Below are 27247 nucleotides of genomic sequence, written 5' to 3'. Positions count from 1 at the left end.
TCTCAGTGGTTCTGTTTCTTCTCCATTCTGTCAGTCCTCACCTCGTGTTTGCTATTAGAGGGATTTCATTCCATTCTAAACAATTACATTCTTTATGCAGACAGCATGCAAAGATGCAGCATGTCGCTGATTACCTTGGGGAGCAGCTCATGCAAGCTGCAGTGTGCTCCTGATTTCCTGGGTGGGCAACCAACCTAAGTTAAATGCAACCCGTGCAAAAATTGCTTAAGACGCTTGGACAGAGGCTGAGCTACTTCTGTGTTCTGCAAAATGCTCAATCAGAAATGCTGTAGCTTAATAATTTTTTAGTACTTTCAAGTTTCTAGCTAGTATGCATGCTACCATCATTAAGAAAATAATGAAGGGATGACCCAAAGGGGTTGAGATGCATGTAAGAAATGCAGCACTGTGCAAGTTATGCTTTCTTTCTCTGATGCTCCTAAAGCTACACATTTTATTACAAATGTGTCATTTTGGATGTGTGACTTTGATGTCAGCATTCCCCTCTTGAAATGTAGATGACAAAGAAAAGGTGGAAAGGCTCAGTTCCTACTTTGGCTCAATCTTCTCCCAAAAGAGGGTCTAGTACAAGTTGAAGGAGCAGGATTGCAGCTTGAGATTGATAGACAAATGGTCAAGGATACCTAATTACTTTGAAGGAGTTCAGATCTCCAGGGCCCCATGAACTGCATCCTAGAAAAATGAAGAAACTGGCTGAAGAATTCTCAGAACCACTGCTATTATCTTTCTGAAATCATGGAGGATGGGTGAAGTGCCAGATTACTGGAGGAGGGCTAATATTGTACCTATCTTCAAAAAGGAGGAACCTGGGAGCTACAGACCAATCAGTCTGACCTCAATCCCTGGGAAAATTCTGGAGCAGGTTATAAAGTGGTCAGTCAAGCACCTTGAAAACAATGCAGTGGTTACTATGACAATTGAACAAATTACTTAGGGAGGTGGTGGGCTCTCCAACACTGGTGACATTCCAGAGGCAGCTAGACAGCCATATGTCAGGTATGCTTTAGTTTGGATTCCTGCATTGAGCAGAGAGTTGGACTTGATGGCCTTATAGGCCCCTTCTACCTCTACTATTCTATGATGTTTGTTCTGGTATTTCCTTTTAGCATTCCTCCTTCACTTTACCCCACCCCCATTTCTCATGAGAGAAAATCCCATGTTATACTTCCTTATATTTACCCCCCTTGATTTTCTGCTGCCTCTTGCTAATTTCACGCCACTTGGTTAAAGGGAGATGCTGGCACTTTTGGCTTCATTCGTTTCCTACAATTCAGCTAAAATTTAGTTATTTTTTATGTAGGGTATGACAAGAATTCCTCAGCAGTGTAGTCTGTTCAAGGCACAGCTATGGATCAATCTCATAAGCCGCTGGTCTGTGGAAAGTTGCACTGGGCTAAGTTTTGGTGACAGCCTTTTTCCTTGTGATGGGATGCTTCACTTAATGTGAATGCCTTTTGCTTCTGAGAGACACAAGTTCCCGTTCTAGTTTTCTTTTAATTAAATGTCAGGATCTGAGCTATGAAGATCAAAATGATGGATCCTTTCTTTTAACTTCAGGCAGACAGGAAGCAAGGACTGCAGGTCCACCTTCTATATGTTATGGCTTTCCATCCCTGACTTTGTTAAGCCCAACAAAATCAGCAGATGAAGACTCTTTGGGGTGCAGGGGGAAAAATGCTCCGTCATTAAGCAAATGTTTTGTTTACCTTGTTTGGAGAAAGATTTTTTTGTAGTGACCAGCAAATAAAATAAAATAAGGCTTCAAGCAGTTGATAAAGTATTATTGACATTCTTTTTATCTGTAAAGGTTATACAAAGTTCAAGGGGAAAACAACAACACTATTAGCTCTCTACCGGCTGGATTTTATTCCAAGGCAATGAGAATTTTCTCATTGTCAAAGAGAGAGAGAGAGAGAGAGAATTAACACCTGCGTGCTCTGCAAACAGGAAGGCAAATCCAAGAGGCCAATTTGCGAACTTAATTTTTATGTTCCTTACAAACGACATATGCAGAAGGAGCAAGAGAGGAGGGGTCGAAGTGTGTATGTGTGTGTAACTGATCCCTCCAGCTGCTTTTTCTCTCTCCCTGGGTCTTGACTCTTAAAAAATAAAGATAGTAAGCATATGTTACTATGGAAACCCAGCAACCTGACAGGCTCAGCTCTTGCTGTGTCCAAATAACCTCCTGCGCTGCCCATCGCAGGACCAGTCCGCGCTCTCCCAGTGCCCTGCGCGTTTTCTCCTTCATTAGCCCGGAGAGACCATCAGTGTAAGACCTGGGTACTCTGGTGGCTACTACAGAAAGCCCGAGTTTCTCTCGTTGGTGGCTAAGTTAGGGCATTACAGGAAAAGAAGGCAGGGCCCTTTCATCATTCTTACCCACTCCTGGCACCCCGCGGGGTCCACCCCAGGGGCGGTCTCTGGGTTGCTCGAGTTCCTGAATCTGGCGTTTTGTTTATTCCAGAGGATTGCTCCGGAGAATCAGTTTCGGTGTGCTTCCACAGAGGGGCGCTGAAGCACGTTTTAATGCAGCAAAATGAATTAAGAAGAGCGAAATATTACGAGACAATGTGGTTGATGAAACGAGCAAGTTGTGGGGAGGGGAGGGATGTGGGAGAAGAAAGGAGAAGGAGAACAGGGGCTCTGGGAAAGCTCTTCATGACGGCCGCCGACCTGGTCGGCATCGTCTGGTTTTAGAGAGAAGGGACCAGACTGCTCTCCCCTTGCTGGAGATCCAAGGACAGATGTTACACCGAGAGGAAGCAGCTAGCCAGTCAGCCCCTGGGCGAGTAGCTGGCTCTTGGCCCTGGGTTGTGGTTCCGTCTCGTCTTTTCCCCCCTCCCCTCCTGAGTGGCGCCTGGCATAGAGATTAGTGCCTCGATCCCCTCCTCGACCCACCCATCCCCCCCTTCAAGCAGTGGTGTTGGTTGGTGATCGTCTCCCGCCTTACCCCTGCTTCTGGTTGCTGTTTCAAGTTCTCTTAGGGGGAGAGGAGGAAGCAAACCCCCAAGCCCCCCTCCCCGGGGGAAAGCAGTATCAGCAAGCCCTCTCCCTTCTTCCCTGTCCAGGATGAGCAGCGTGCTTTGAATGAGGTCTCTCATGCTTGTCTTTCGATTGCGCCCTCCCGTCGCTCGTAGCCTTATTGCACACATAACATGCTCCCCCGCCCCCCCCCCCGCCGACGCCGCGCGGAGGCACTTTTTTCTCTCCGTCTCTTGTACACTGCCGGTATGCAACCTCGAAGACGGCTGCTCTGTCGCCTCTGCAAGCCACTGGGCGAATGAGCCAAGCGCTCCCCCCATTTCTACACACGCACACGATTTAATTTCGGTCGCCATCTGGACACACACACACACACACACACACACACAAACACATATTAGAGGAGGGTGTGTATGAAAGCAGGACCTCTTCTGGTTCGTACAACGTTCCAAAAGAGCGGGGGAGGGGGCTCTTTGGCGTGCCTATGTGTGTGTTTTCGGTTATTCCATCAACTCTTTCCTCCCTCCTCCTTTCTCTTCCTAACGCTGTTGAAGGAAGAGGGAGAGAGGAAGCGCACTTCGCCTGCTCCACTGATGTGTTATTGAGGAGGGCTTGACTTGATGTAGTAGCAGGCAATCCAATGCGAGGGTGAGAGAGAGAGAGAGAGAGCGATCCCAGACGCCAAATCTGCCGGCGAGCCACTCACAAAGAATCTCCCCTCTATCTATCGCAATAACAATAATTAATAATTAATAATAACACCACCTCCCTCCCCGTCCTGGATTGACTGCATGGCTTCCTTGTACCAGAGATTCGGCGGGAAGATAAACACATCCAGATCTTTCCCGGTGACTCCCGAAGCGAGTCATCTCCTGGGTCCCCAATGCGCCGAAGAGGACAGTTCCGCGGCGGCGGCGGCGGCGGCTGCTTCTGCCAACGCAGCAACCGGCGGAGGAGGGAAAGCCTCGCGTTCCCTGCAACCAGACAACCCCAGACCCCGCTTCCAGTACCAGGCGAGGAGGAGTGACTGCGAGGAGGAAGATGTAAGCCAGCCCCTGCCTACCTCGGGTTGGGTGGCGCTCTGTCGAGGCCGGTTCTCACCCTTTCCGCTTTCGAGTTTGGTCTTGTCTTTTTCTCTTTTGTCTGTGTCGCCGGTCGGTCGCATTATTATGTCTGCTCCCCCCCCCCCGTTTTGTTTCGACCTGTCCCTCCGTGTGGCATTCTAGCCGCTGAAGTGGTCTTGCGTGTGTGTGTGTGCGCGCGCGCTGCCTCTGTAGCCTCCCAAAGTGACCCTGCGCGTGCGGCACATTCCGAGAGAGGAGTCGAGCGGCAGCGGAAAGTAGCGGTGTAGCTCCTTGGTCCGTAGGAAACGGTTCATTAGTTGCCTGGGCACATGTGTGTGTGTGAGAGAGAGGGAGGGGGTCCTTCCCCCGTACTGACCCTACTCTGTGGCCGACGCCACCCAAACTATTTTGCCTCTTTTATCTTTAAAAACGGCTGTGGGTTTTGATTACGGTGTGGAAGGAACAACAACAAAAGGAAACCCCCTTCTCCCTTGGGAAGACACGCATTGTCCCATTGATCTGAATTGAAGGTAGCTTCCATGGGGGCGGGGCGGAAGAAGGAGGCAATCTTACCCACGCCTACACCGAAGTAAGTCCCATGGCACTCAGCAGCACTGAGTAAAGATGCCTGGCGTCGGAGTGTTTCTTAACAAACTAACCTGGTTGTTGTAGTAATTTGGTAGGAAATTCTCCAGTCCTTCCGGTGAGAACTTTTTCTCTCCTTGTTGAAACCCTCACATTCTCTTCCACCCTTACTATATATATATATATATATTAGTAAAACACACACAGCAACAACTGGCAAGAAACGGACAGACCTTTCAAGTCTATATTAAGCTCCAAGAAGATGCTGAAGTGTAAATTTGCGCAAACACTTTTTGCTTCTGCTGCTTCTTCCTCTGGCCCCCCTCCAACTCCTTTCTTCCTGCTGATGAGAGTAGAGATTTCAAAGAGTTTGTATTTTGCATATTGTCTTGGTAACGAGTGACTCATCCAGGGCACTGGCTGCTCGGGTTGATGATGGCATCAGACAGGGGGGTGAAAGTTAAAATAATCTTGGAGTGATAATTCTTTGAGAAGAATATGCATTTCTGAGTATTGTTTCATCTGACGCTTCCATTAGATCTGCAGTTGTGCTCAGTCTTTAATTATGAAAGTCACTAGTAATGACCATCAACGGGTGATTGCTTTGAACGTGGCGGGGGTAGGAGAGAAGCAATTCTTTTCTGTGTTCCACTCACCTAAAAATCCTTATCGACACCGAGACAGCTATTGCAAAGAAACCGAGGGATTTTCTTTTGTCCCTGTCTATTTCATGATTAAGAGAATGTTTGGTGGGAGGTAGCTTGAGTTTAGGTGTCATTTCCCCCAACCAAGACGGGAGCACAAAAACCCTTGAAAAGAGTCCACAGAAATAATCTATTTTCCAAGAACTAATAGGTGGAGAAGAGGCGCTAATTCCCAGCACCTTAAAGGCGAGTAAATCCTATTTAATATCACTGAAATATTTAGTGGAGGTAAAGAAAGATCTAAATTTCATTAATTCAGAATCCTAGAGATAATCCTTTGGAACAAATCAGAGTGAAATCCTTTTAATTGTCTGACTGCTGTCTAGCCTAACCCAAGCAGTACCCACTAGATGGCAGTATGAGAAAGCAAAGGACAATTTTTGGAAAGAAAGCCATCTCCCTCCACTGTCTGTCTCTGTGTGTAAAATACTTAGGGGTGGAGTTTTACGCCTCACCCCAGTTCTGAGTATGACAGATGTCTGGAGCTGTCTCTCTGATAATCAAAGGCTGCAACATAAATATGTCAATTTATCATGTGCAAATCATCTTTGCTGACACCGTCTATAAAAGTAAAATCCATATTCTGTTTCAAAGTAAGCTTTGTTAAGGCTGCAATTCTAAGCGCACTTACTAGGGAATGAGACCTTATTGAAAACATTGGGATTTACTTCTAAGTAAATACACATAGGATTGCACTGTAAGAGCATTTAGACTAACAGCATGCAGTGGAATATGTCTTCAGCTCACTCTTCTTTCAAGCGGAGTGAAATAAAGGGCAGTCACATATACCATGCATTTGGCCCATTCCTTCCAATTCATAATATTTTACCGAATTGTAAAAAGTGTGGTTTGGTTTCAGAAATTAGCAGAGCATGAAATACAATTTACCAGAAGGCTTAAAGAACAATATGGTTGGCATGGATCAGAAAATAAGTGTCCTTCCCAATCCCATAGTTCTGTATGTACATACATAAACATAGGCACATGACTTGAGTCACAAATATAACAACTATATACTAGACCATGGGTTCTCAACAAGGGGGGAATTCCCCCTGGGGGGGAATTTTAGGGTTCCAGGGGGGGGAATTGGGACCACTATTCAGCAAAGTGTGATGTCCTGTAGATTATGTACAATCTGTAAAATTGTAGTTTGTTTTTAATTTAATCTGCGACATTCAATAAAGTTTATTGAATGTCACAGATTAAAATCGATTCTTGAACATGCAGCATTATTTTCATTTGCAAAATTAAATTATTATTTAAAGACCAGAAAGTGCTCCAAGAAATTCTGTTATAATATAAACTAAGAAATTTTTCTCTCATGAGAAACACCACCGTCACTCGCGAAAAGTCAACACGCTATGAGAGACTATCTTGGGAAGGGGGGAATTATACAATGGTGAAAGAGGGGAATGGAGCAAAAAAGGTTGAGAACCACTGTACTAGACTCTTAGCTTCTTCTGTCTGATGTTTACCTTCATCATCAATAATGAATTATGGTTTTAAAAATGAGCCAAAACACCACGATTTAATTTACCTGTATGAGGCTGGGATGTTTTCATTGCTTCAGCTATTTTCCGTTAACAAATTCTGTGATCTGGGGGACAAGCAGACCTACATTCTTCCGAATATGATGAATTCTGAATATGATGTATTAACACCCAAGGTGTGGATGAAGAAGTATGAAAAGTGCAGAGCTAGGTGTCTGAAAATATAACACTCCAATGTTTAAATAATAAAAGTTTAGGAAAAGCTTAACCTATTTAGATAGGTTTGCAACAACATGTGTTTACGTGGTAGGATTAGGATGAATTCAGGTTTGTTTGTTTTTAAAAAGACAGCTCAGATGTACATGCGCTAAGAGATAGAAGTCTGAAAATCCTGTGTTTTTTCTGCATTTCTTCAATAGTTCTGAATAGTCCTGTTTTGGGGAGCTGTCTCAGGTGCTGAAGTCTTTCTAGCTCTACCAGTCAGTGATCTTGCTTGCTGGCAGACTTTCCATTGGGCCATTTAAAGGCAACTGGCAGCTTTATTGGCCATCTGTGTCTTGCTGTCAGCTGGTGAGGAGAATTCAGCTTATGAGCCAAGGCAGGATTTCTGACTATGGTAACCAGTAAGAATTACAAAGAACAAATGAAAGTTTCTCTTCCTCCTTGCAAGCAGTACTGGGAACTGGGATGTTAGCAAGGACTTTTAAATGTAGTTTTAATGCAAATTAATGTGGATTTCATCATGCAGTACATTCAGAGGAAAGGGGGTGCAATGTGCAATGACAAAAGTGACTAATGGGATACAGAGATGTGAGATTTTTGATAGGTTTTTGCAGAATCTTCTTTGCACAATAGGTGGAAATCTTGGCTGCTGGAAATTCAGCTAAATCCTGCTAATGCTGCATGCAATGATGCTTGATAACTGGCTGCTCTGTTGGTGGTTGCATTATAAACCCCTTTTGAGAAGGATTAGACTTTTAATATAACTTTCATATTAAAGGCTAAAGGTAAGAGAACTCTTGTTTTTAATGAAAGCATCCCCATAAAAGTGGTTGAGCACATGGTCTGCAAGTTCAGTCCTCATTGTCATTGTCTCCAGTTTTACTTTTTGATATAGCATACCCAGAAAGGAAGTTAGCATAATGGTTATGAGTGTGAGCTGAGAAGTTCCCAGTTATTTTATTTTATTCCATGTTGTCCTTCCTTCTCAGTGGTGCCCCCCAAAGTATCTTTTCGGCGCCAGGTCAAGACATTCCCCTCTCCCAGGCATTTTAGCATGTGTTTTAAATTGTTTTAAATTTTAAATTGTTTTAAATTTTAAATTGTTTTTAAAATGTGTTTTAAATTGTATATTTGTTTTAATGTTTTTGGTTGCTGTAAACCGCCCAGAGAGCTTCGGCTATGGGGCGGTATACAAGTGCAATAAATAAATAAATAAGAAATAAATAAATAAGAAAATTAATGAGGTGCACATTACTACCCCTCATTTTATCTTCACAACAACCCTGTTATGTTATCCCCCACCCACCCACAGTTGGAGGCATGTTTCTGAATACCAGTTACTGGAAACCGCAGGAGGGGGGAGTGTTCTTGCACTCCTACTTGTGGGCTTCCCATAAACATGTGGTTGGACACTGTGAGAACAGGATGCTGGACTAGATGGGCCACTGGTTTGATCCAGCAGACTCTTCTTATGGTCTTATGTTATGTTCATTTTATCATCATAACTAATCTTTGCGGTAGGTTAAGCTGAGGGGGAATGGTTGGCTCAATGTAAGCCAGTGAACTTCATAGCTGAGTGGGAACTTGAATTCAGGTCCCCCCTGAAGGGGAACTCTAACTGCAGCACCACACTGACTCTTACGCTATATTAAAAACATTTATTATCTCCCTTTCCAAATGCACAAGAAAGCGCATAATAATAAATAAAACCAATTCAACATTCAGCAAAAAAAAATAACGAAACAGCAGCTCCAAAGAAAAAAACAAAAAACAAACAAAGGCCAAATGGTAGAGATGTGTTTGCATCATTCTCCTCCCATGGAAGATCAATAAGGAGAGAAAACTATGCAGCATTGGCGGGAGTTCACTTCGGGGGAATTGATATAAAGGCTGCAACGATTTCCACTTTACAAGTAGGGCCTGTAAAGATGATAGAAGCTGGCATGGGAGACAGAATAAAGAAAAGTGCATTCTGAGATATGTGAAACCAAGGCTCACTAGGTGGCCTTAGGCAAGCCATCCTTGTCTCAGCTATGGTCTTACTCCCCTCTCTCACCTGAGATCACCACTACTCTCATTTATAGGGTTATTGTAAGGACATCTGAAATAATACATGTGATTACCTTCACTAAATTGTTACATAAATGCTAAGTAGTATTAAACAGTGACCATGGTCCAGCATGGTTTATTGGTTTCAACACTCAGAGGTCACATAGACGTATATATACATAGCATTCTCCCTTAGTTACAGACCTGCCTGCCCAGATTAATTGATATGAATATGATACAGTAACTGGTGAAGAAATGAAAGTAACTGCAGAACATTATAACAAGAGGACATTAATCCATAATTTTGGCATCATATTTTTCCTTTTGAAATTAATGCTTTCCATATTGGAATACAGACTATTGCCCCTCCCTGAAATTGGCTTTGAGCAATCCTCCCCCCCCCCCTGAAATAGAGCTTTTTCTGTTACTTTCCTTTGTGGTCAAAGTGATTAATGGGCTTAATTTCTGCAGGCAACTGCCGAAGGTGCTGAGTAAGATGTACATGCTGATTGTGTATAATCCTGTTCCTTTTAATTACTGTGGTGATAATAATGCATTAATCAAGTGCATAAGAAATTCAGCACTTCTCTCTAATACAAAATATTGATTAATTTCATAAAACATTGAGAATAAAAGTGATAATCACAGTAATCCTTTTACAATTGAATTCACAATGCAAAGTTATTTCTGTTAAAGGGGATTGAGTGTCAGAGATCAGGTCTATAAAGTTAGCCCAACTACTGCAGTCTTCTCTTATTCATCATTCAGGACAATTTGCTTCATTGCTGCAGTGGGAATTTTCCCTGAGTAAAAGTGGCAGAATTGATCAAAAATTTGGTGGTTTTATGGCTTGTTTAAAACTGGAGGAATGTTGATTGGCATAGCGTCACAAAAGATAAGAAGCTGATGATGATATGGGTAAGTTTGGCATTCCTTTCTGCTCTCTTTTAGGCCAAATTGGAGGGAACATTGACTATATTATTGTATTTAAAGTGCAAGGGTTTTTTTACATATAAAAATGCTAATAGCATTAGCTGCATGTAAGTGCTAATTCACTAATAGGCAAAAAACCCGTACGATTTAAGAACATACCTATATCCAACAGATATTTCTATCAAACTTTAAAAAGCAGGGAGATTGGGCAGCTATAGTGAGCAGCTATAGTGAACAGGAGAGCTATAGGGGAGCAGGAGACCTGACCTCTCTGAGATATTGTACTGCCCTACACATTTGTAAAAATGCAAACACAATTTCTCTTTTACAGTCCAGTCCACTTCCTGTGTAGCTTGGAAGAATTTAGTAACATGTGCCTTTGAACACCTGCCATCTACAAAGATGGAGAATTACATTTTTCTATGGTTGTTAGTGTTCTTATTTTGCTTCTTTCGTGTATTACTACTGTTTCTACAGAGAATCTAACCTAGAAAATTATGTTTGTCTCATTATTCATTGTAGAAATCTGTGTCAAATTTATTCTTATTAATTTCAAACCTTTTTATTGGTCAGTGTCATATGATGTTGAAGACACCCTTTTCTGTTTCATACTGGAGGTTATGTTCTATTTCTATTTTGGGTGCATTAATCATTTGCATGCTTTTGGGTTCAGGGGGATTTACTCCTGTATAGTCATGCTTACGACAGGTGAAACTGACTTGTGGGAGGGGTAAGGGGTAAGGGAAGGGAGGAGAGAGGGAGGGGAAATGAAGGAGACTGGGAGGGTGGGCACTGGGCAGAGGGAAAGCCCTTTTCCTTTCCAAAAGGAAAACATTGTGAAAAGTATCAGTTTTTCAGGATTCTCCCCACCTTTTTAATGTGCAACAGGCACATGTAGTCTCCCACCCAAATTTAAACCAAAGCTGTCCCGGGCCACATCCACACCAGACTTTTATTCCACTTTGGACAGTCATGGCTTCTCCCAAAGAATCTTGGAAAGTGTAGTTAGTGAAGGGTGCTGAGAGTTGCTAGGAGATGCCATGTTCCCCTCACAGAGCTTCAATCAGAGCGGCTGACTGTTAAACCATTCTGACCACTGGAGTTCTGTCAGGGAAATTATTTATTTATTTTATTTAATTACATTTCTAGACCGCCCTATAGCAGAAAGCTCTCAGGGCGGTGTACAACAAATAAAATCACAATTAAAATATGAGCAAGTGTGGAAAAAATATATATATAGTACAATTATAAAACATTAATAAAATTGCCATTGAGATTTATAAATTAAGATCATATTAAGTTTAGGATGTTAAATTTAAAATATTTAAAAATTTACAAAATTTAAAAAGCCTGGGCGAAATAAGAGTCTCCTCTCAGCACCCTTCACAAACTACATTTCCCAGGATTCTTTGGGGAAAGCCATGGCTGTCTAAAGTAAAATAAAGGTCTGGTGTGGGTGTGGCCCCCTGATTAGCCAAGCCCAACAACTGTGAGTCTGACTTTTAGAACACTGACAGTTGGTTCTTACTGAGCATGCCCAACATTATAATAGACTTCAATGCTAATTTTCTTAAATTAATAAAAAAAATGGGCCATACAGCTGCAGAAGATGAAGGTCAGAGTATTGGGCAAGGTCCATAACAGGATTACAGGTACTCTGTGAACATGGGTGATTTTTAATGAATTTCAACAAATTATGAGACCACTGACAGAAAAAAAGTCCAACAGGGGTCTCAATTTTTTTCTCTTGTTTTACACTTTGAACTCTTGATTCTCTCTGACTGTTTTGTGTATCACCATGAAAACGTAGAGGATTGCTAAGCAAGCGTTTCTGAGTTCAGTACTATAAGTTTTATAAGGTTTTGTTTTGAAATGAGCTTATGGGAAGCATCAGAATGGCATGAGGGTATTTTGAATTTAACATTACGGAATGTGAAAAATCCATGCTGGCAATAGTAGACTGCCACTCTTGTGGCTCTGTAATAATTATTAGGATCCCAGCAGGTGTCAAGCGGAGGTTTAACTCCTCCTCCCAATTCAAATAGCTCATTCATAGGAGGGATTTGCCTTTGGATCATAGGAAGTAACATTCCCCCTATGTTTGCTGGGTTCCTGGTAATTATATACATACAACTTCCCAGCTGATACTATTTGCATTTGTGTATGTAACGTCAAGTCTAGTTTGACACTTACTTCTTTATACGTGGTTGGCAATAGCCATAATAAATGTTAATGTAAGTCTAAGTAGCCAATCTGATAACTCTTCCACTCCTTATGATAGTGAAATCAGATGCTGAGTGCTGATGATATTGTTGTTGTTGTTGTTATGTGCCTTCAAATCGATTACAACTTATGGTGACCCTATGAATCAGTGACCTCCAAGAGCATCTGTCATGAACCACCTTGTTCAGATCTTGTAAGTTTAGGTCTGTGGTTTCCTTTATGGAATCAATTCATCTCTTGTTTGGCCTTCCTCTTTTTCTACTCACTTCTGTTTTCCCCAGCATTATGGTCTTTTCTAGTGAATCATGTCTTCTCATTATGTGTCCAAAGTATGATAACCTCAGTTTCATCATTTTAGCTTCTAATGGTAGTTCTGGTTTCATTTGTTCTAACACCCAATTATTTGCAATCCATGGTATGAGCAAAGCTCTCCTCCAACACCACATTTCTAATAAGTTGATTTTTCTCTTATCCACTTTTTTCACTGTCCCACTTTCACATCCATACATAGAGATCGGGAATACCATGGTCTGAATGATCCTGACATCAGCGTTCAGTGATACACCTTTGCATTTGAGGACCTTTTCTAGTTCTCTCACAGCTGCCCTCCCCAGTCCTAGCCTTCTTCTGATTTCTTGACTATTGTCCCCATTTTGGTTAATGACTGTGCCAAGGTATTGATAATCCTTGACAAGTTCAATGTCCTCATTGTCGACTTTAAAGTTCCATAAATCTTCTGTTGACATTACTTTAGTCTTCTTGACGTTCAGCTGTAGTCCTGCTTTTGTGCTTTCCTCTTTAACTTTCATCAGCATTCATTTCAAATCATTACTGGTTTCTGCTAGTAGTATGGTATTGTCTGCATATCTTAAATTATTGATATTTCTCCCTCCAATTTTCACACCTTCATCTTGGTCCAATCCTGCTTTCCGTATGATATGTTCTGCATATAGATTATATAAATAGGGTGATAAAATACACCCCTGTCTCACACCCTTTCCGATGGGGAACCAATCGGTTTCTCCATATTCTGTCCTTATAGTAGCCTCTTGTGCAGAATATAGGTTGTGCATCAGGACAATCAGATGCTGTGGCACCCCCATTTCTTTTAAAGCATTCCATAGACTACTGGGACAACCTGTTGTAATGATACTGACTCCAGCAACAATCTGTCTCACTAGAAGCCCCTCCTTTTATTGGGAGAACTTAATGATAGAGCACTAGAGCCGCCCTGGGCTCCTTTTTGGAGGAAGAGTGGGATATAAATTTAATAAATAGAAATAAACAAGCAAACAGTGGTCAACACTGGATTAGCTCAGAAATAAGTCGAGCCATCCCCCCAAAAAAAATCTCAGGCCATCTGCTCAATAGAAATAATGTGAATAGCAACATTTCTTTCCATGGCTTCTGGGATTGATAATTCCCATTGCATCCCCAGCAAGAAATGGCACTCTGCCAAGGCTCTGGAAACATTCACTGCAACTACTTTCCCCTTCCCTGACCCCTAAGCTGGTACTGGGGAAGGACAAGGACATTAGTGCTTGATGCAAGCACCTTTAAGCTTTTTGTGAGCACTCCCAAAAGATGCAGGCCTTTGCAATGCTTGCTCTGAGTGTTTGCATATACTTGACCCTTTGTGGGTCAAACTATGGGATTTTTATTGTTTTATTTTATGTATAGCACCATGTGCATCTGATGGTGCTACATAAATAAATGATAATAATAATACTAATGCATTCCTAGTTTTAAATTGTACATGGAATGTAATTGTCAGGTTTCTTTGTAGGTTTAAAATTAGCACACCAGTTTATGCAAATCTTTGCAATGGCAATTAGATCTTTGATTTTATATATATCTTCTCTAAAAATATTTTTAGCAGTTCTTATTTTAAACATATACCCCGCCATCTGTGGGAAGGTAACTTGTGGTTGTGTAGCACAGCGTAGCACTGGGTCTCTGACTGAAATAAAATATAAAGCGCAGATTTTACCTTGGATTGGTAGGACACTGTAGGAAGGGGGTATGGTCACCCTCAAGCAAAAGCAAACTGAAATGTTCTTCAGAATGTGTTTTTAGCAGATTGAAATAATGGCACCGATTATGGACAATGTGAAAGTGTTAACAACCTGACATTCAAGGTTGTAAGAGTAAAACCTGGGGAAAATGCAAGAAAAATGTAGGTATTATGGAGAACAAAAAAAAAGATTTCCCTCAGGCTAACAAACTGCTTCAATAAGCATAAATATTTGCAATAAAAAATAACACATAGAGGTTATTAAAAGTTTTATTGGCACATCTCTCTGTAGCACTGATGTAATATCCTTGCAAATGGCATCATTACCTCATTATTTGTATGTTTATCAGATGGCTCAGCAAGCATGCTAATATCAGGGAGAAAAATCTTCAAAATCTGAAGCAGAGCCATGAAATGCTGCTGTCTCTACTAACATCTATGGACATTTTCAGTGGCTGTTGAGCAGCCAATAAATTGCCTTATTTATATTTGTTGATAATATTGTAGCCATTTAACCAATTTATTGATGTTGTTAATACTGAGAAACAATGGCCTGGTTTGCTTGTCACAGTTAAGCCAAGCCATGGCTTAGCATGAATGACCAAACATTCAGAGGAGATTGTGGCTGCTTTACTGCCCCCTGGTTGTTTTGCTGCTGTGCTGCACTGAGCTAAGACATGGTTTGGCTTAGCATGTTTTAACTCTGTTCTGTCCAGACAAACCACAAAGTGTAACCAAGGCTTGGTCTATGATTTGAAGCACACGGTTTGTCTGGGAGAGCTAAAGCATGAACCGTGGTTCAGACAACACACTGATCATAACCTTGGCCTAGCTCAGCTCAGCAGTTAAGTGACAGGGGAGCAGCAAAGCAGCTGCCAACTTTTCTCTGGAAGTCTGAATGTTTTCATGAAGCTGTGGTTTGGCTTGTGCAAACTAGGGTAGTATTTCTAAAACAAGAAGTGTATTTTCTTTGTTTTTAGATTATACATTCATGTGTTTTAGGAGGCATCATCATAAAAGAGGCATTCCTTCCTATGTGTGAGAAAAGTGGGAATCCATCCACCCTATTTGTTTAATCTATATACAGAACATGTCATACGGAAAGCAGGATTGAACCAAGAAGAAGGAGGTGTGAAAATTGGAGGGAGAAATATCAATAATTTAAGATATGCAGATGACACCATACTACTAGCAGAAACCAGTAATGATTTGAAACGAATGCTGATGAAAGTTAAAGAGGAAAGCACAAAAGCAGGACTACAGCTGAACGTCAAGAAGACTAAAGTAATGTCAACAGAAGATTTATGGAACTTTAAAGTCGATAATGTAGAAACACAAGAGACGTAGTGAAAGCCAAGGATGTCCTATTGCACTCATTGTTGGAGTTAGAATTCAAACACACTTCAGTCTCATTTCTCACTTCAGTCTCTCATTATGCCCTTCTAGATTGTATCTTATTTTAACATTGTTCATTCATTTGGAATCCTGCTAAAGTGAGTGCTTTAAAAGAACTCCAAATTATGATTCCTGATACTGCCAATACTTTTGGTTCCCACTGAAACCGCAGTTTAATTCAGCTGAACAAGGCTTGTCACTGTCTATGTTTTCACATAGGTATTAAGAGTTATATAGCCTTATCAGTGGCCTAGGATGTAGAGGCAGGATATTCTTGTCCATTGCTTCTGTTCTTCTTTGCTTATTATTAGTATTATTTACTAGTAAAGTCAATTTGATCAGGCAAAATCCTCAATTATTTGCAGAACCATTAGAATACTTTCCTGAGATTTTAGCTTCTAAGAATGCTCAGAAGTCTGCAGAATGCTCTGAGGGGACTTCTAATGAGGCCATCAAATGGTAGCCATTCTGTCTCTCCCTTTATTTATTTTTGTTTCTTACATTTATATCCCACCTTTCTTTCATCATAGAACCCAAGGCAGCATACATGTGGTTGCCAGGTGGTCTCCCATACAGGCATTGACTAGACCCAGACCTGCTTAGCTACAGTACAGTGATGACCTCATGTGCCTTCAAACTATAGCCTGTGATCCTTATAATACTGCCTGTTATTCTTCCATTCATTCTGTCAAGGTTCTACATTACATTATCCGTCTTCAATAATTTTGCAATTATTATAAATAATTCAGGTTACAGTAGGGCCCCACTTTGCAGCACTCCGCTTTGCAGCATTCCAGCAATACGGCGATTGTCAATTGCAGAAAGGCTCCGCTCCTACAGTGCTTGTTCCACCTTTACAGCATTTTTCAGGCATCGGGAGCCATTTTAGATAATGTTAGTCAATGTGTTCTGCTTTACGGCGGTGGTCCAGAATGGTATCTGCTGTATGAGTGGGGCCCTACTGTACTTTTATGTTTGTCTTGTGTACTCATGACAGAATCTGGTTGCAAAATCTTGGCTTTTCAGTGCTTAATGCTGGATTATACACACATACATCTGGCTGGCTGTTACCTACTGAAGTATTTTCAAAGCTTTGTTGCTGATATACAAACCCTAAACAACTTGGGACCAGGATATCTAAAAGATTGCCTACCTCTATACAGACCTACTAGGACATTAAGATAATTGGAAGAGGCTTTGTTAGCTGTGCCATATTTCACAATATGTCACTTGGTGATGTCATGTAAAGGGCCCTTTTCTGTAGTGGCACCCACAGTAGGCTGCAGGTCTCTCAGTTGCTCTATGGGAAGCACCCACAGTAGGGTGCTTCGAAAGACTGTTGGAAACACTTTTTGTTGTTGTTCAATAACCTGACTAGGTTATTGGCCATTTCAGATGTTGTGTAATATGTATATCCCTAGCATTGTGTATTATTTCCTGTTAATTTTATTTAGATTTCATGTATATTTTAATACTTACTTGATTTTATATGTGTTTACAATTTTAGTGCTTGAATTTTATTTTGTAAACTGCTTTGGGGGTCCTTGGGTGGGAAATGGTCTATAAATGATTTCAAATGCATATCAAAGGCTGCAATCCTAACTCCACTTGCCTGGGAGAAAGCCCCACTGAATGCAATAGGACTTAGTTCTGAGTAGACATGTTTAGGATTGCAGCATAAGCCAGTTAGTTTTTCCCCACACTAAGGTGGGTGAAAATTCTCCCCATTTGTTACAGCTTGTCACTAGAGTTGGAAACCGATAATCTCCCTAAATATATGCTTTCTTTTATCTAACAAGAGCTAATAAGCATCTGCTGTTCGGAAAATGTCAAATGGAGGCAAAGTGCATGCAATTAGATAAGGATAACATAACAGATAGTAAGGGGATGGTGCTGCCCCCCCCCTTGTAAAAGTGCTCTGTTATAGAAGCAAGTGGCCTTCTGGCTCTTCGGCATAGGGCTATAGATTGTCAGAGATGGAAACAAGAGCTAATGTGATGAAGTGACAAGGTCAGACTGTGGGGAAACATACTCTTCAGGCACTTGATGGATGGAGGGTTGCCTGAGCTACAAGTCGGATATTTATAGGGTTAGAGAAAGTCAAGGAGGAAAGAAATGGGAGAAGATTAAGAAGATATCTCTGGCAGCATAATGTCCTTCCTTCAAGTTATAAATGAGAAATTTGGAGTGCTGGTGTCACATTATTGTCATTGCTTGTTTTGGGTTATCTGCTAGCTATATGGCTCCTAGGAAAATACTGAAAACATGTTTTGCTTCTGCAGTTGTCGACTTACGTGTACTCATGGCATAGATCCTTCCAAAGCAGTGATGTATGCCAAGGTATTAACAGCAGGGAAATGTGCCAAAAAGCCCGCATATGAAAAGGACATGCATTTCAAATTATCAGTGCCTTTCCCTGTGCATAAAATAAAACTATACAATTAAGGGCAACTAGGCATGACATGAATTGTGTGAATCAATCAAAATGAAAGTTTTTTGTTATCTGAACAGCAGCTTTAGGGGTGGGTAGGTGGGGAGAGGAAGTTTTAACTCCAGTGTGGTGTAGTGGTTAGAGTAAAGAAAAAAGAAGAAAAGGGGGGACCCAAAGTTGCTTTTTTCTTTTTTCTGGTTTTGGATGCTATCCACTTTCATCTGGTAACGTTTAGAGTGTTGGACTTTGACCTGGGAGACCAGGGTTCAAATCCCCACACAGCCATGAAGCTCACTGGGTGCCCTTGGACCAGTCACTGCCTCTCAGCCTCAGAGGAAGGCAATGATAAACCCCCTCTGCACACCGCTTACCATGAAAACCCTATTCATAGGGTTGCCATAAGTCAGGATTGACTTGAAGGTAGTCCATTTCCATTTACCCCACCATGGTCCTGGCAAAAATTGCCTCTCTGAACTGCTATCTGCATTTCAAGAGATATTCAAGCAATTAGCATCACATCTGCTTTAGCCCTCAGAAGTGCCAAGTTTGTTGTTCTGGTTGAAGACAACAAGCATTTTGTTTGTCACCACAGATAATAGGAATAAAAAAAGAAAAGAAGATTGTATTGTATGGTTTTTAAACCACACAGCTATTTAATTGCAGTTTAATCTTGAACATAAAGCCAAGAGTGGATGGACTTTTAGATCCTGCTGAGTCTTCCTCTCCTTGTCCCCCAGCCCTGCCGCCTGGATATGCCCCAACTTTTATGCCTAAACATATCTAGTGAAGACAGCAGTTTATGACACCATGTGCTTTTGTTGCATCAACTCATGTTACTAGAGCCCTCCTTACATATAATGACATGCATGTTTTGGAGGAAGACAATATTCTGGAAAGCCCAGAGGCATAGGAGGATATTGCTGCAAGCTCCTTATCCTATGGTTTATGGTAAATTAGATAGTGCTGCACTGTGCATCTGGAGTCTGCTCTCAATATTCCCCAACGGATCCTTTTCTTGTTAACACCACAACATGCCTTTCCAACCTGAGAAAGCCCTAATTTAATTTGAAAGTCATTCTTTTGCATTTCTTTCATTTGATCTGCCTACTGGCAAACCGTAAAATTTCTCTTTGCTCTACTGGAGTTCAATGGGAGACAATTTCTTTAACTTCATAAAGGGATTGATTAAAAGCACTCCAAGTGTATATTATCAGTGAGTATTTTGAAGAGGGGGTATCTCATTCACTAAGCCTTAGGAAATAGTATATAGCTTTGAGTAGACTTAAAGATTGCTAAGGGTTTGTAAGTGGAGGAGAAGGTTATCAAAACTCAGAGCTTTAAGTAGTATATTTGTGTGGTGCAGAGAGAATTGTAAGCCTTCTTCTCATGGATTTATGGTCAATTTACATGCCTGAATTCTGAACTATAACTTTAAACAGGCACTGCTGCACTTTCCCCCCTTGCAAATTTATTTTATTTCTGATAATGGACTATGCACATGCTGTATTTTTTGCAAGTGCTGGAGGAATCTTTTTTTACTTTGTTATATAGGTAAAAAAAATAATATAATTCCATTCACATATGGATGCACAGGTTAAAAGCATCATACAAGTTTGACCATCTGACAAACACAATATATATAAAAATCCAGACATCTTGAGATTTCATGGTTCTATTGGTGAGCCACATGGATACAGACACACCCAAGAAGCTATTGTAGAATAGACTTTTCTGCCGTGGGTGTTTTCCCTTCGGAACACTCCCCCAGGTCCCAGTCCCCATGATAATTCCTCTGGCTAATAGGCCGGTGCAGTAAAAATATTCCCATTAGGCCTGTTCATTGAAGCCAGCTCTTCTTCAAGCAGTCATAGGGCGCAATCCAACTTTATTTCGTGCCAGGCTGGGGGGAGTTGGATGAGGCCAAGCCCTGACTGAGCTGGCAGGCTCCTTGCACCACTGGGCTCCACCAGGACCCTGCCGGCACCATCAGGGGTCCGCTGGGGATGGCCAGTCTGGCAGACAGAGAACCAGTGGAAGCTGGCGGTAGCCCTGAAAATAGGGCATTCTTGGGGCATGGTGGGGGAGGACCCATGGGGGGGACTTACATGACATCCAAGTCCCCCTCGGAACACTCCCTTGGGTCCCAATCCTCACAAGAATTCCACCAGCTAATAGGCTGGCGTAGTAAAAATATTCCTATGGCAGCTTACAAGGACTGCTTACTCCCCAAGAGGCCTGTTCATTGGAGCCAGCTCTTCCCTGTTGGCTCTTGTGCGCAGCTCCCGTGTGCAGCTCCTGACAGAGCCGATGCTCAGCTGGGCTGGCAGTTCCTGAATGGGGAGCAGATGCCATGGAGCTTTCCGCCGGCTCTTCCTCTGCCAGCCCCCCTCCTGCCGGCACCCTGTCATTTGAATTGTGCTGCCAAGTCTCAAGAATTTTTGGATATAATTAAAGGACCAAACAATTTTGTTGTAAGGTAAAGTGAAAACACAGTAAGATTTTGTGTATAGCTCTTTGATTTTTTTGTCAAGTGTTGGTCCTTGGACATTTTTGTCTCTGTCGCAGTGTTTTTCCCCTTAATCACCATGCGGTAGGCTCTAGAGTCTAGGCTATTAATCACGCTTTGTCAGATTTACCAGCAGGTTGATAGTATTTCTCAGAATTTTCTCTGTATGGTCTTTTCCTCTAGGACAGAGGATGCTCTTGTCAGGCATGTTCTTCATTATCGTGAAAGAAATCCTTGACCACAAAGAGGCCTTGCATGTTTTCCATTCCTTATCTTTCCATAGATCTCCCATGGACAGAATCTTGATCTCTAGACATGCCCTTCATTAATCCTTCCATTGTTTTTAAGAGGACTGGGTGTATTATATGTGCCTGCTGGATGCTTGTTGGCTGTAGATACCGTGTCCAAGTGCCTGGAGGCCGTAGGTGGATGGATGGGACGGAATAGGCTGAAGCTGAACCCTGATAAGACCACGGTGTTACTCGTGGGAGATAAGAGAAGTCTGGGAGATATAAACCTGGTGTTTAATGGGGTAAGATTGCCCCTGAAGGACCAGGTCCGCAGCCTCGGGGTCATTCTTGACTCACAGCTGTCTATGGAGGCTCAAGTGTCAGCAGTGAGCCAGGCAGCTTGGTATCAACTCCATCTGATACGGAGGCTGCAACCCTACCTTCCTGTCCATCTTCTCCCACGAGTGATACATGCCCTGGTCTCCTCTCGCTTAGACTACAGTAATGCGGTCTACGTGGGGCTGCCCTTGAAAATGGTCCGGAAACTACAGCTGGTACAGAATGCGGTGGCACGTTTGATAAAGAACAGCCGTCGCTGTGATCATATCACTCCAGTATTAATAAACCTTCACTGGTTACCAGTTGTCTACCGGGCCCAATTCAAAGTGCTGGTATTAACCTTTAAAGCCCTATACGATTTCAGCCCAGTTTATCTGAAGGAGTGCCTCCAGCATCACCAATTATGCTGCCTGACAAGATCAGCCACACAAGACCTTCTCTCGATCCCACCAGTTAAAACAGCTAGGCTGGTGCGGACCAGAGAGAGGTCATTTTCGATTGTGGCCCCCACCCTCTGGAACTCCCTTCCTTTAGACCTCCGCCATGCCCCCTCCTTGACGGCTTTCCGCCGAGCCTTGAAGACCTGGCTGTTCAGGCAGGCCTATGGGGTTTCTGGGGTGGGTTAGTTTTTAATGCTGTTCATTATATGTAAGAGTGGGTAGTTTAATTATTGAACGTTGTTGTTATGGTTTTATATTGTATTTTATCCTGTTATTGTACGTCGCCTAGAGTGGCCGTTAATTCGCCCAGATAGGCGACTCAAAAATAAAATTTTATTTTTTTATCATTATTATTACTATTATTATTATTATTATTATTATTTTAATTTAGAGGTTTTTCTTCTGCTTTCAGATGTGTGTTGACCTGCCTTTCTTATTCCATCTGCTTCCAGAGTTCTCTGATGATCCCAGCCCTCTTTTAATTATAAAAGAGATAAGCTGGGATAAGGTGACTCAGTGCTGGGAAGCAGAAGAAGAGATGCTGAACACCCTTGTTAAGTGTGTGCGAATCCTCCTTTTTATTTTAAAGTTGTAGTTCTGGAGTAGACCTTCTTAGGTCTCATTCCTTGCCCCCTATTTCTAATCAAAAGTTTACCATTTAAATGCAAGCCTCTAGGCAGCACCTGTCACTGTGAGCCCATGTAGAACACTTTGTTTTTTTAAGTGTTCTTTTAGTCTTATGGGGAACCTTCTGGGGTCCACATGCCAGTAGTGGGCGGGGCTAGAGGTAAAAGTGGGCTGAGCTTTCTAAAGCAGGCTACATTCCAACCATGCAAAAGTTAGAGATTTCTGTCTGGGCCCACCTCATCTCTCCATCCAGGCAAGCCAGTGACATTATCACAATTCAAGGAGGCATTCAAGCTGGTCAAAAGAACAGGTTCAGAGGAGGGCAACAAGGATGATCAGGGGACTGGAAACAAAGCCCTATGAGGAGAGACTGAAAGAACTTGGCATGTTTAGCCTGGAGAAGAGAAGACTGAGGGGAGATATGATAGCACTCTTCAAGTATATGAAAGGTTGTCACATAGAGGAGGGCTGGGATCTCTTCTCGATCGTCCCAGAGTGCAGGACACAGAATAATGGGCTCAAGTTGCAGGAAGCCAGATTTCAACTGGACATCAGGAAAAACATCTTAACTGTTAGAGCCATACGACAATGGAACCAATGACCTAGAGAGGTAGTGGGCTCTCCGACACTGGAGGCATTCAAGAGGCAGCTGGAAAGCCATCTGTCGGGAATGCTTTGATTTGGATTCCTGCATTGAGCAGGGGGTTGGACTCGATGGCCTTATAGGCCCCTTCCAACTCTACTATTCTATGATTCTATGAAAAGCACTCAAGGTGGGCATGGAGAATGGCTGGAAAGGAGTGTGGCTTAGGGCAGGGTTGTGACCTAGGAAGAGTTCTGAGGCCAGTTGGAGAGGCATGGAGGACCACATTTAGTCCCCAGGCCTCCCTACCTCTGTCTGAAAACATAATAAATTCAGATTCACCTGGCTGTAGATTAGGTCATAATTGCACTGTGATGCTAATATATTACCTTACCTACACTCATTCTTTAGAAGAATTGTGCCAAACTAGGGAGTTTATGCATTCTTCACCAGCAGAAGCTGGCTCAATGAAGGATATTGGCAAACCTATCTCATGTATTATCTTCTCATTGCCTTTGTTGTCACTTGACCACAACAAAATGGGGGCACAAACACACACACACATGTGTGCACTTGTACACACTCCTTCTCCTGAAGATGTAGGTGAACAAAATCTGGTGTAGTTATGAAAAAAAAATTATGCAATAAACTAGTTTCATGTAAGAACATGGGCAAAACTGGCTGGAGGCCATTCTGGTCAACCAAGACCTGCATATGATTAAGTATTTATATTGCACTTTAAGGGTACGTGGTTTTGGTAGAGCTAGACCAAATGTTAGAATTTCCTCCCCTTAAATGTTAGACAGGCACCATCTCTGTTATCTTTTTGGCGCCTATTGAAGACTTCCCTCAATCAGCAAGGCTAAGTAGAGACCTTATCCCTTATCCCTTTTAAACATTTTTTTAAAAATGTTTTAAAGATGTTTTGTTTTAAAATACTTTAATGTCTGTTTTTTAAGAAGTTTTAGAGTGTTTTTAGTGTTTTTACTTGCTGCCCTTGGCACCTAATGGGAGGAAGGGTGGGATATAATATGAATGAATGAATGAATGTTTGCTTATTGTGGCCAAAATATTGCTTTGCCATGTGTATGTATCTGTGTGTGATATCAAAATATTTTTCTGAATAGTTACTCACTTTTAAAATACTATTCACTGCCATCATCTGAATTGGTACACTCTGTTTATTATTAGCCATTAGTTGTCTGCAAAGACTTTCATTGCACAGTTCAGGAGACCTGAACCATTTATCATTAACTTCCTTTGCTTTTTAAAATGTGCATGAAGGAATCACATGCTGTGCATGTGTCAGTTCACATATGCATGTTTACTACTTTTTTATTTGTGTAATCAAGATATGACTTGCCTGTGTGAATAAAATATTACAGACAGACTTTCATGCCATCCAATTAGAGTGATGTTTCAATGGTATGTGCAGTTCATCTACAAGTCATGAAGTTTGAGTGATGTACTTGTGTGCATGGACCAGCCCACAAAATGGATTCAGATGTTCAAGATGGCTCATGGTACTGTCTTCCACATAACTCTGAAGTGTGCACTGAATATTGAGAGTTACTTCAAAATTTCTCTTAACGTTTGTGTAGAAAAACAACTCCAGTGAAGGCTTGAGAAGGCTCATAGGCAAGGACAAAACTTACTAGCAGCTGCACTGCTTCACAGGAAGGGAAGAAGAATAGGATGAAAGCATGTGAGATACACCATACGATTAATGTGTTATGCAGCTGCTTGGAAATATTTCCCATCCTGAAATGAAAGGAACAAATGAGTCCTTTAGAAACAAAACATGAACTCTGTTGGTTTGGTCAGAGCAGGAAGCTCTGTTCTAGATAGTGTAAAAATATTTTCCCCAATAGTCAGTAATAAAGTGCACTTCTTTGGTGTGTACATCAGCAAAGTGTCCCTTAAACTGACAGAGAGAGACATCTTGGCAAAGTACTTATTTTGATAGTTGGTCTTTACAATGACTACTGGGAAATGCTTGTTCTAGCATCTGGTTGGTGACAATTTTTGCACTTGGGGAAATAGGAGCACTCAGCTATAGATGGGAATGACTTGGGAAGGGGAAAATGGCAATAAAAAGAATCATAGAGATGTGGAAAAGAATCATTTTTAAATGCTGATGGGTTGCAGCAACATAACCCTCATACAGCACACCCCATACTTCTATCAGAATAATCTTAAGAGGCACAAATATAAAAGGCACTACCAATGCGTGAAACCCATACCCCTCCATTCCCATCTTATTTGGGCTGCTAATTACAAGCTTCCTTTTGAAATAAGTGGGAAAAGTAGCTTTGTAAAAAAACAACAATCTAAAATGGCCTGCAATATTTTGGCACACATGTCATCTCGCATTGTCATTTTGGAACCCTAGTGCAGAGATAGGTGCACTTGGTTCATTGTTCGTGGGTCAGATGGAAAGCTGGATAACTTCCAAACTCTGGAGAAATGAAAAAAAATTGTGTCACAGTCCATGCTGGCAGAGCCTTACTTTAAATCATAGTTAAACTAAACTAAGGTGAGCATTTGTCTTCATAATTCTACTGTGCTGCTGCTCTGCTGCAATGGTCTAACTTAGCAACGTATCCAAACCCAGGCTCCAAAGTCAAATCAAAGCAGAAAGCAGACAACAACAGGACCATGGACAGCTCCAAGGGGATTTTCCTGGCTGAAGTGCTAAGGCAGCTACAGAAGATCTGCAGGGAGCTAGAGCCAACTGAAGCCTTAATGTAAGATGACCACACCTGGAGTATGGTATGGTCTGCCTCGTTAGAGAAGCTAGCTGTACGGTTAATGGGTCCTCACTTTATTTTAGGTGCTGCTGCAAGAGAATTGTCTTATGCATCAGAGGATGGTAACAGGGTTATGTCCTCTGGCTAGGAGGTTCTGAATTAAGGTACTGTCTTTAAGTATGGTTTAAGTAACAGAAATGGAACAGTGAAATGCTTCCACAAATGTACTTGCATAAATATAAGTATCTATTTTGCTGGCTTCCACATTTTCAGCATCAAATCAAGGCTCTGGAAAGCCGCTTTCTGAATATGTCCTTAAAGCTATCAATCTCTACATATTTACTAGAGGATTAGTTTAGTTCTACTAAACTTAGTAGGCCCTCCATTTATTATTTATTTATTTATTGCACTTGTATACCGCCCCATAGCCGAAGCTGTCTGGGTGGTTTACAGCAATCAAAAACATATATACATATAACAAATATACAGTTTAAAACACATATTTTAAAAACAATTTAAAACACAATTTTAAAATTTAAAACAATATAAAAACAATTTAAAACACATGCTAAAATGCCTGGGAGAAGAGGAAAGTCTTGACCTGGCGCTGAAAAGATAACAGTGTTGGTGCCAGGCGCACCTTGTCAAAAAAATCATTCTATAATTTGGGGGCCACCACTGAAAAGGCCCTCTCCCTTGTTGCCACCGTCCGAGCTTCCCTTGGAGTAGGCACCCGGAGGAGGGCCTTTGATCTTGAACGTAGTGTACGGGTGGGTTTGTATCGGGAGAGGCGTTCCATCAGGTATTGTGGTCCCAAGCCGTGTAAGGCTTTATAGGTCAAAACCAGCACCTTGAATTGAGCTTGGAAACATACAGGCAGCCAATGCAAGCAGGCCAGAATCGATTTTATATGTTTGCACCGTCTGGTCCATCTGGCGCTGCATTTTGCACAGGCTGCAGCTTCTGAACCGTCTTCAAAGGCAGCCCCATGTAGAGTGCATTGCAGTATTCTAATTTGGAGGTTACCAGAGCATGGACAACTGAAGCCAGGTTATCCCTGTCCAGATAGGGACATAGTTGGGCCACCAACTGAAGTTGGTAGAAGGCACTCCGTGCCACCGAGGCTACCTGAGCCTCAAGTGACAGAGATGGTTCTAGGAGAACCCCCAAACTATGAACCTGCTCCTTCAAGGGGAGTGCAACCCCATCCAGGACAGGTTGGACATCCACCATCTGGTCAGAAGAACCACCCACTAGCAGCATTTCAGTCTTGTCTGGATTGAGCCTCATCCAGTCCATTGTCGCAGCCTCACCTGAAGAAGATGAAAAGGAGAAATAGAACTGCGTGTCATCAGCATACTGCTGGCAACGCAGTCCAAAGCTCCGGATGACCGCACCCAACGGTTTCATGTAGATGTTGAACAGCATGGGGGACAGAACTGACCCCTGTGGAACCCCATACTAGAGAGTCCAGGGTGCCGAGCAATGTTCCTCATGCACCACCTTCTGGAGGTGACCTGCCAAGTAGGAGTGGAACCACCGCAATGCAGTACCACTCCCAACTCAGCTAGTCTCCCCAGAAGGATACCATGGTTGATGGTATCGAAAGCAGCTGAGAGATCAAGGAGAATCAACAGAGTCACACTCCCCGTCTCTCTC

General features: G+C 42.1%; 1 protein-coding gene across 7 annotated transcripts in view; it reads left to right on the top strand.

The window, feature by feature from the left end:
• DPP6 (dipeptidyl peptidase like 6) overlaps window positions 1-27247 on the top strand; it is a 717188-nt gene that overhangs the window by 226932 nt on the left and 463009 nt on the right. For 4 of the 7 annotated variants that reach the window (XM_061587124.1, XM_061587132.1, XM_061587131.1 and 1 more), the window contains exon 1: window positions 3795-4046. The exons of the other annotated variants lie outside the window; for them this stretch is intronic. In XM_061587124.1, coding sequence (XP_061443108.1) covers window positions 3795-4046 — 252 coding nt within the window. Of the gene's footprint in view, window positions 1-3794; window positions 4047-27247 lie in introns of those variants that run through there. 7 annotated transcript variants of the gene reach the window in all.

This window comes from Rhineura floridana, chromosome 10 (genome assembly GCF_030035675.1).
Source record: "Rhineura floridana isolate rRhiFlo1 chromosome 10, rRhiFlo1.hap2, whole genome shotgun sequence".
NCBI classification, from domain to species: Eukaryota; Metazoa; Chordata; class Lepidosauria; order Squamata; family Rhineuridae; genus Rhineura; species Rhineura floridana.
The sequence above is the reverse complement of the archived record's forward strand: the minus strand, read 5'-3'. Positions and strand labels throughout refer to the sequence as shown.